The sequence below is a fragment of the Solanum pennellii genome, chromosome 8 (genome assembly GCF_001406875.1).
Source record: "Solanum pennellii chromosome 8, SPENNV200".
NCBI classification, from domain to species: Eukaryota; Viridiplantae; Streptophyta; class Magnoliopsida; order Solanales; family Solanaceae; genus Solanum; species Solanum pennellii.
The window spans coordinates 60226003-60235876 of record NC_028644.1 but is presented as its reverse complement, the minus strand read 5'-3'; the positions used below and the strand labels follow the sequence as shown (position 1 = coordinate 60235876).

The window sequence follows — 9874 nt, the reverse complement described above, 5'->3', positions numbered from 1 at the left end:
CCACCCCAACCCCCTTTCATCTTCATCTTCTTCCCCAAAACACATTCTTTCTCAAATTACAAAATCTTATTCTTTTCAAATAACTTCAAGATTAATTTTCTATTTCATACTAAGAGTAAAGAAGAAAGAAAATTTTGTTGGCGGTTATTCAACTCTACATCGATGACATTGATAGCTCCAAAATTATTTCTTTCAAATTTTTTGATATCATTTTTGATAAATTTAATGAACACATATGAATTTGAGTAAAAATCTTTGTTCGAAAATTGTGATAAATAAATATCGGCTAACTTTTTTTATACATAAAAATCATTTATCTTCTTTCATCTTCTTCATATTTGTTCCTTATTTTTATGAGATTTGAAATAAATCATACGAAGACTTTCTTACAAATCAGAATCTTCATAGTTGATTTTTATTTATCTTCATATTTGGAAGATATAAATTTTTTGTATATAAAAAAAAGAAAAAAAAACAATGTTGGAGCTGAAATGAAGAAAGTTTTGTAAACTAAATTACGAAGAAGATGACAGGTGGGAGTGGTGCTTTCCGTTTTTCAAAAAAGTGTAAATAAAAGAAGAAAAATATTTTTTAAGTTAATTATAATGCCAAGTGTCAATAAAAGAAGAAAAAAATGTAAAAAAAATAATAAAAAAGACACTGTTTTAAGTCTTTTCACGCGCTTCAGAGAAGTGCAATACACATTTTTTGCCATATCAGCATTTTGTGTCTAATAGGTACATGTTTTGAACAATTTAGGTGTTCAATAGGTACAAGTCTTAGTTGAGGTGTCTAAGTAAATTATGCGGACAACTTTGAGGGGCGATCGATGACTTAAGCCAAAAAAAAATCAAGCATTAAGTTATGAGAAATTATGAGTTGTTCTCCATAAGGAACCCATGCAGGAATAATTCAAGTGAAAAAATTAATCAAGCATTAAGTTACTTATGAGAAATTATGAGTTGTTCTCCATAAGGAATAATGAACTTATACAAGACCTGTTCACACTAGGTTCACCAACCAACTTTAAGTACTTGGAAAAAAAAATTCTCTTTTGAGAAAGTGATAACTAAGATATAACAATTGTGTGGCTGTTTTAATTAAGAGAGAACTAAACAAGGACAAACTGATTTCTTTACCTCTCGAGAAAAAAAAATCAAATTTGTAAAAACTTGCATAGCCACACGTGATTTATTGTTTACTAATACAACAGATACTAATAGACAAGACAATATAATAGGATGCATAATGCAAGTATAACATGAACCACTCTCCCTAGGCTAGCTGTTCATACACTATGGCGGTTATTTTTCTTCTTCGTGTATATCACGTATACCAGAGCTTCAACAATTCTTATCATGTCCCCCCGAGACACAAATTTGCAGACAGCCAGCGACAAATTTCATCAGTCTCTTCAGGAATTGTGTAGTGACCAAGCCTATATAAGGAAAAAAGAAGAGTTGAACATGATACCTTAACGAACATCTGATGTTTAATGTATATACCAAGAAGAAGGTGGAAATGTATATATATATACCCTTCATAAGTCCTCAAGGTTAGATTCTGGAAACCAGACGAGCTTAAAATTCTTGCAGATTTTTCTCCATGTTGATATGCCACAACGTCATCACCTGAAACAAGAACCATTGTGTATTCCGTTAAGGTTCAAATCTAACTTCATATTCAATGGCATGAAGAGTAAAACAACAGCAAGAGTGCAAGTCTACCGGTTGACAACTATGGCCAACCAATTAGAAAAATCACAGCCATGTGGAATATCAAGGACCTCGATATCTTCTGAAATTCCAAATCAACAGCAACCAACAGTCCGATACACGAGAAATGTAGCAGATTTTGCTTTTTTTTTCCTTACAATATCATCAAGTCATAGAGTTTGATGAATGACCACTCATCTTTGAGACATCCTCCTTTCAGGAAGGTAACAAGTAATAGAATGAAGGCTCCACATTTAGAGACTTTACAACTAAAGGAGATATGCATAGAACTTCTCAAACGACTGATGCTATATCCAGAGACACTGGAAATTATTTAGAATGTAAATTAATGATCTCCCAGCCTTATAAACGTTGCTTCACTTTTTTGGACAAGTCAGACATGTTAACTAGCGAGGAACTAAAGGCTTACTCAATCTTTGCAGGAAAAAGCATGGACAGAAATGAAATCCTTGCATCATGATCAATCTAAAAGTTATTTGTCGAAAATATTCATGGGGAAGGGAAAGAAAAAAACAGAGAAAACAAATTATGATTGTATGCAACTATCTAGAGATTCTTGCAGTATGTTGGGTTCAAACTACTTCTCAGTTGCTTCAATTAATTCATGTCTTAAAGAGTATTCTTTTCGACTGTGAACCTCTACAAATAGTCACTGTTGTCCCTTGAGCTTACAACCTAGTGAAATGAGGGCAAAATGGTGTGATATGCTAAGCAAATTTAGGTCATTTCTATATCCTCTCAACCAACCTTTCTACCAGCTAAGATCTATCAAAAGAGAACCAAAAAGTACCAAGATGTTAATCACAGTATAATCATCCACAAGAGGTCCTATACTAGCTTTTCCTTCCATAAAGCTTCGCAAGACACTCCATTAACCCTCATAATCTAATAAATATTAATTTAAACATGTCATATACTGATCCCTGACATTATGAGCAATTGTTTTACCAAAAAAAACTTAGGAGCCCCAGAAATAAATGCATTAGGACATCAAAGGGAATTGAAATCTCAGGCAGACAACCAACATATGGCAGGAATTCACTTAAGTAACAACCTTGCAGGTCCTTTATATTTGCAATGTAAAAAAGCTAATATATACTGAAAAACTGAAGGTTAGATGGACTTTAAGATTCCAAAAGTTGGAAAGCATGCAATGGAAGTACCAGTGCCATGACAGAGCAAAATTGGCAAAGATGCTGCACGCCTTACAGCATCATTCACTCCTTGCATTCGTCGCCTTAACGTCCTGAAAAAAACAGCTAATAAGGGGAACATATTCCATGGGAACAGGTTTTAAGAAAAATTAAAATTCCAATGGGAACAACAGCTGCAGGTATCTCTAAGAAATAACATTCTACCTTGAACAAGGAAGCCAGCCACTAAGGCCCACAACTGCACTCAGGTTAACTCGATAAGGGCTTCCATTACCATACTGACTGAATGCATGACATGTAGCTGAATAAAGAGCAGTTGCAGCTCCCATGCTGAATCCTCCAACACATAGTTTCACTGAAGATGAAGAAGAGTTACAGATATATATGCAATGATGAACTGTCACACATCAGATATCAACTTACAGTGCATTAAAACAATCTAGATGCAGTGATGAAATGATTATCTACATATATGATATTTGAAGCACCAGTTTCATCTTGCATAAGATTTTCTGGCACATATTGTTCTAAAATGTTGAAAAAGAAACATACCATCAGCTGGCTCTGTTGATAAGAGATTTGCAATATGTGCTGCAGAAATATCTAAGCCCTCCAAATCATCAGGAGCATCTTCTGAAATATCTCCTACATCAAACCCTAAAAATAATTCAAGTTAATAGGACCTCTGTGTTTATCCTTATCAGTACATAAACAAAAGATATTGCACAGTAAGAGAAAGACATTGCTAAGCAAGCATACAACAAAATAGAAGATACGGTTATCAACAAACAGAAAACAACATTGTTTCTGAAAATAAGGCTTACAAGCAGTGCAGGGGAATCCACCAAAGGCAGCAACAGGACGAGTAGGAGCAGTTGGGCAAATCCATTTGACCTGCACACCATTTAAGATACCGACAAGTCACAACGAAATAAATATCGCGCTTATTAGAGAAATCACCCTGCATAGACTGACTATTTCCTTACATTAGGAAGTGGAAAGCTTTCAAGAAGCTGGGACCAGCTGCAAAGTAGATAAGAAAGAAGAGTTAGCAACAGTTTCTGGTAGCTAATTAAGCAAGATAATACAAGTTGGATTAAAATATGCAACATAAAGTTTCAAGGAAAGAGCTGTCAGCTTTATGCATGAAATGTTAAAATACTGTACAGTTAAAGAAACAACTTGGAGACTAGTGATCCATTTAGCTTAGGGACCACAAAATAATCTGGAGAACTAATTTATGAAAAGGTTTGTTGAAATGGACAAATTAGACTAAATTTTTAATATGAAAGTTTATGGGCCTAATCTTAGTCTTAGTGACACTAAATTAGTCACTGACATTGTGAATAATTAACTTTATCTTGTTTTGTTTAATTGGTCTATAGGAAAATCAGCAAGTGAACAAGTGGTCCCTGATTCGACATCTGGCTGCCTGATCCCTAAGAATCAAGTAAATGATCAAAAAGACAACGACACATTCGTCTTGTACTCGAGCTTTATTATATTGGGACAGAATAGAGGTAAACAAAAGAAAAGGTAAAGAGCCAAAATTGACCAAACTAGGGTTGAGAAGCATATGGACTAAAAGCAACACCTCCATTCTCAAGAACAAAAAAGAGTGTAATACAGGTCACTAGAGCCTGATAGTGCAGGCATTTAGACAGAACTATGTAACATCATGATATATTGATCATAATTTAATCAGTAAATCATATATGAGCCTGATAGTGCAGGCATTTAGACAAAACTATGTAACATCATGATATACTGATCATAATTTAATCATTAAATCATATATCAATTAACAATTTTTGTGACAGGCTTTATCGCGGCTTTATTGTCCTCAAAGGCATCAACACCTTAAAAGCACGATTAACACTTACGATAGAAACAATACCTTGAGCCCTTATCACCTAGACCATGTAGCCAAACAATAGTTGCCTCATGCTTTCCTTTAGGCCTAACAACATGAGTCCTCCCAAATTCCAATGATGTTCGAGTTGTTCCGCTACCTAAACAATTGCAAGATCAACCTTCTGTTCAAACATTTAGCTCACTTGTCCTGGTTTGCTAGGGCAAAGTACTTAAAACAATTGCATTGTAAAAATGAACACAAACCCACCAGAACCTGCTGTAGAGCCACTGAAGCTCATTGTTATACCCAAAAATATTAAAACACTTGCACCCTATTGAAAAATGCCCCTGCAATGCCAATAATCAACATTTAAGCACCTCTACTTATAACCTCACAAAAGGGTGAAAATGGAATACAACCAGTAGTGTCTTCCTAGATAGCTTACACCAGTTACACTTTGTCTAAGTTTACCTACATACTTAGCATAAAGAGAAAGGTACCCCCAATGTCAAAAAGGAGGCAAAAAGCAATTAACTTTATGAGCAAAGAATCTACCAGAGATCAATGAACACATATGAACAAATGACATGATTTTGTAGCAATGCAACATTGAAAAAAGAATCAATGCCTCTACCCATTTCGACAAAACAAGAAAAGCACAACAAATAAAGATATTCCTATTTGTCTAATATCAAAGATTGAATATAAGCACTAACAAAGTATACAGCACTTCATTTACCCATTAAAGCAAATTTCCATTAGTTCTTGAATCTTGGGGTTTAAGAGTTGAATAACAACAACATAACAAAACAATAATATAGCAATTTGGGGCTCACGGGCAAGAAAAAATAGAGGGGTTTAAGCATTCAGTACCGACCTGCACTTGGGGGTTTAAGAATTGAATAACAACAACAAAAGTTTACAGCCTTTTTATCGACACTGTTTGTCTAGGTGAGTAGGTGTCTGGTCATTCACTTTTTGGCTTTGCCTTCTTTTACTGTTTTACATTTTTGTTTCCTACGAGGAGAAATAAAAATTCTCGACTTTTATATAATTTTATCAAATGAGCAAATAATAATTCATAAATAAAATATACAAATATATAAAATACGATATTAATAAATCATATATCTTATATATTTGTGATTATGAATTTTCAAATACACATAATTTTACAAAGAACCACTAGTCAACAATATTACTCCCTTTAGTCCATACTCTCTCTTATTACTTGTCCATTTTTGAATTGATATACATATTAAGAAAACAATAATAAATTTATCATTTTATCCCTATTAATTATGAAGTGAATTAATTAAAAATTTAAGATTTTCAAAAAGTTTTACCTTTTTCAAAGTAATTAACTGAGGATATAAATATGTTTTTGTCCTTTCTTGATTTGTTAAAATTGACAAATAATTAGGGACAACTAAAAAAGAAAATGTGGACAAATAATTAGAGATAGAGTGAGTATCAAGTAAGCGTTTGGCCATGTGATACCATATCACGATATGATACCATGAGATGGAATCAGCGTTTGTACATGCGATTTCACGCTGATTCCATCTCATGAGATATGATTCCATATTAATCCAAAAAGCATGATATCGAATTGCATGGTGATTCCATATCATGATTTGAGATATTTTAATATAAAAATTGATCCACGAGTTTATATTTTGTTAAAATAATCTCACATTTATATCTACTAATCATTTATTTCATATGTAAATAAAATTTATAATCACATCATTACTTTTAAAATTTATTATTCTCACCGACATAAAATTTATTATTTTCACCAAAATATAGTCACTTTAACTCACACCAACCGATTGTTAAAGTGATGAAATATTTATAGTCTATAAACATGAAAATATAGTTGTTGATGACATTGAGAAACAAATGGCTCAAAGTAACAATGCTTGTTTGTCTTCTCAGTCACATGATCGAGAAATACAAGTTCAACTTAAGAAAATTGTTTGTACTATATTGGAGGATTATATTAAAAACTAGTACACTACAATTTATGTTCGATTTTTTATTAAATCAAAGCTAAATGAAATAATTACTAATCAAAGCTAAATGAAATAATTACTTAAGTGGTGAATAAATACCTTTGTAATAATTTATTATGAGATTTCATAATTTTTTATTTGATAAGATTGAATGCACAATTGGGGCTATTTTAATAATTTTACAACTTATGAAATTTTTATGTTTATGAGAAAATACTCAACAAAAATTTCATATCACATGTCCAAACAAAACTTCAATTTCATATCATGATACCATATCACATGGCCAAACGGGCCCAAATTTATTATTGAGATCTTTTTCACAATTCAAAATAAGTGATTTTTTTAAAAATTCAACGAAATTGTCTACTTTCTTTTCTCCATGTTTAACTTTTTTTAATGGAGTTCTTACATACTTTACATTTTCTAAGCGATTAGTTTGAGAATAATCAAAGGGTAGTAGTGAAAATAATCTTAAAAAAAGTTTTCTTTAAACATTTTTCTTAGGGGGTGTATCATATCCAAATAATTCACTTAAAATGAACTACATGAAATTGTAATTAGTTATTAACATAATTCTTTCCCAAAAAATAAATAATCTCTTCACGCTAAGCATGATAAAACAAATCATGAATCATCAAGTATATTAACAAAAAAGATGAATCACAAGAAGGTTTATTTGATGAAATATTCAAAATATGTTGTCTTTAATCTTGAGTTCGAGCCTTGAGTATGAAAAAAAAATCTTTTATAGAAAATTCTTCCTTTCAAACGAGGCTCTATATTAATCAAATACTAATACAAATACACAACACAAGAACATGTTATCCTTTATATTTCATAAAAATAGATTCTCCTTTTATTTTTTAGTACTGATATTAACTCCGAAAACATATTATATTCCATAAAAAAATATTTATTGACATGTTAATTTGGTTTATTTATTGAAAGAGAAGGCCTCTAATTAAAATTTTTTATATTGCATTAACAAAAAAAAGGAAAAAATAGAAGAAAAAGGATAGGCATTACTCTTTCTTTTTCCTTTTAAATGGATCAACTCATAGAAAAAAAATGCAAAAGGTGTACTAGAATTGACGAATAGTTGGACTAAGACGTTACACGTATTTTACTTTATGAACTTACTTTTGTACAATATCATTGTAAGGAAATGATGATATTATTGTCACTCAATTGATACTTACGCCCACCTCCCACCTCCTTTTTTTTAAAAAAAAAAAATATAATCTTAAAATAAGGCAAATTAATTATCGGCTATTACATATAAAAAAGATAGAGATAATATAAAAGATCTTTATATTAGCAATGTATACAAATTTAGAGTCATATATTATAAGCAATGTCCGTTCGGTTAATCTTGTACGGAGGTTTACATTAAGAGTTTTTCAGTAAAACAAAGAGTGATACGATTTTAATTTACAGTATGAGTTTAACACATGTGAGAGAGATTGGTAGAAGAGAAGCGAGAGAGACTAGTCAGGGAGAGGAGAGATGACTGAAAAAGAGAAGAGCGGCGAGCGACATTCCAAAGAGAGGGGAGACAGCCAAGAGAGGGGGGGGGGAGAGAGAAGAGAGAGGCGAGAGAGAATGTAATTATAGCGAGAAGTAAGTTTCGAAATATAATTAGTGCAAACTGTAACTATGTTAGCTAATTAACTAGTATATTTTGCTTAACCGTTAGGAGTGTGCATCGGTCCGTTCGGTTTGATTTTATGTATTATCAATTTCGTTTACCGATTTTCGATTTTTAAATATGCTAACCCAATAACAAACCAATAAGATATTCTTTAGCGATTTTCGGTTTATCGATTTTTGATCATTATCGGTTCAGTTTTTGATTTACCCAATAAGAAAATATCCGTAAAATATTATATGTCTTCTCACTTCTCTAAATGCTTTGATATAGTCAAACAAGAGAGATAATGAGAAATTGCATCAATAAGAGAAAATATATAGTACAAAGGCTATAATTACATGTTACCACCAAAACATAGTGTGAATTTTTTTATATTAATCATATTGCAGACCTTTACAAACTTGCAAGTGCTACAACCTACAATTACAAACTAAAACTAAAATAAAATAGTTCGACAAGGCTAAAACTAACATTAAATAGCTACAATTGTGAACCCCTTACTTTAATCTTTAGATTTTGAGTAAACAGTAAAAACTAGTGAAACGGTCTACTGTGAAGTTGGTGGAGTACTAATAATTTGATATAGTTATAATGTCTGATTATATATTAAATTATTTATATTTAATAATTAGGAAATTTAAAATAATAAATTATTACCGTCTTTTTGGGTTATCGATTTATCCAATTAGTAAAAATTGATACCGAACCAATAACCCAATAACTTTTTTTTAATAACCCATTAAAAACTCAATAACCCAATAACATTTTTTTCGATTCGATTTATCGGTCGGTTTGATTTTTGCACATCCCTATTAACCACATACTTTTTCCATTACAATATTAGCCCAAGTATGTTCAAAACATTAAATACTTTAAAGAGAAAATTTCAGAAATAGCAAAAATAATAAACATGATAAGGCTTTACAATTATAGTTTCGATAATTGTGCTCCATAGTTATAGTTTTGTTTGCTATAAAGGTTGCGGTTGCATATTTTTGTCTATTTATATATTTCACTTTTGAATATACAAATAGGGTAAGTATATAGAGAGTATATATTTATACATTTAAGATTTTTTAGAACTCCTTTTGTATATTTCACTTGTCAATATAATAACATGACAATTTATTATGATTTTTTCATAAATCATATACAAATAGCTAGGGTAACTACATAATTCTAAATTTATAAAATCAGGAATCAAATTTCACAAATTCTAAATTTATACAAATCAGAATTATACAAATTAGAGGAATAACAAGAATTGGGGAAACTGTAGCCATGAATTACAATTTTTTTTAACTGTAGCTATAGTACCTAATATAGGCTAAATATTTTCTATTTTACATAATTTTCCCAATGAAGTATGAGAGATATGCATAAAATATAAATCGTGATAATAAGGAGACATAATAAAAAACATGAAATGCATGCATGACCAAGCTAAACATAGTAAA

General features: G+C 31.2%; 1 protein-coding gene across 2 annotated transcripts; it reads right to left on the bottom strand.

Moving 5' to 3' along the window:
- Positions 1 to 1037: 1037 nt before the first annotated feature.
- On the bottom strand, positions 1038 to 5592 carry LOC107027150 (acyl-protein thioesterase 1 homolog 1-like). Of its 2 annotated transcripts, none has more exons than XM_027918863.1 (10): positions 5485 to 5592; positions 5019 to 5092; positions 4788 to 4902; positions 3877 to 3913; positions 3715 to 3784; positions 3443 to 3547; positions 3095 to 3245; positions 2900 to 2982; positions 1538 to 1631; positions 1038 to 1438 (listed from the first exon to the last, which is right to left on the bottom strand). In XM_027918863.1, the coding sequence occupies exons 2-10, from the start codon at positions 5041 to 5043 to the stop codon at positions 1357 to 1359; spliced, it is 762 nt and encodes a 253-aa protein (XP_027774664.1). In that variant the 5' UTR covers positions 5044 to 5092; positions 5485 to 5592; the 3' UTR covers positions 1038 to 1356. The 2 variants fall into 2 exon arrangements, with proteins under 2 accessions (XP_027774664.1, XP_015083814.1); XM_015228328.2 differs by having other exon boundaries at positions 5013 to 5092; positions 5485 to 5588.
- Positions 5593 to 9874: the final 4282 nt, after the last annotated feature.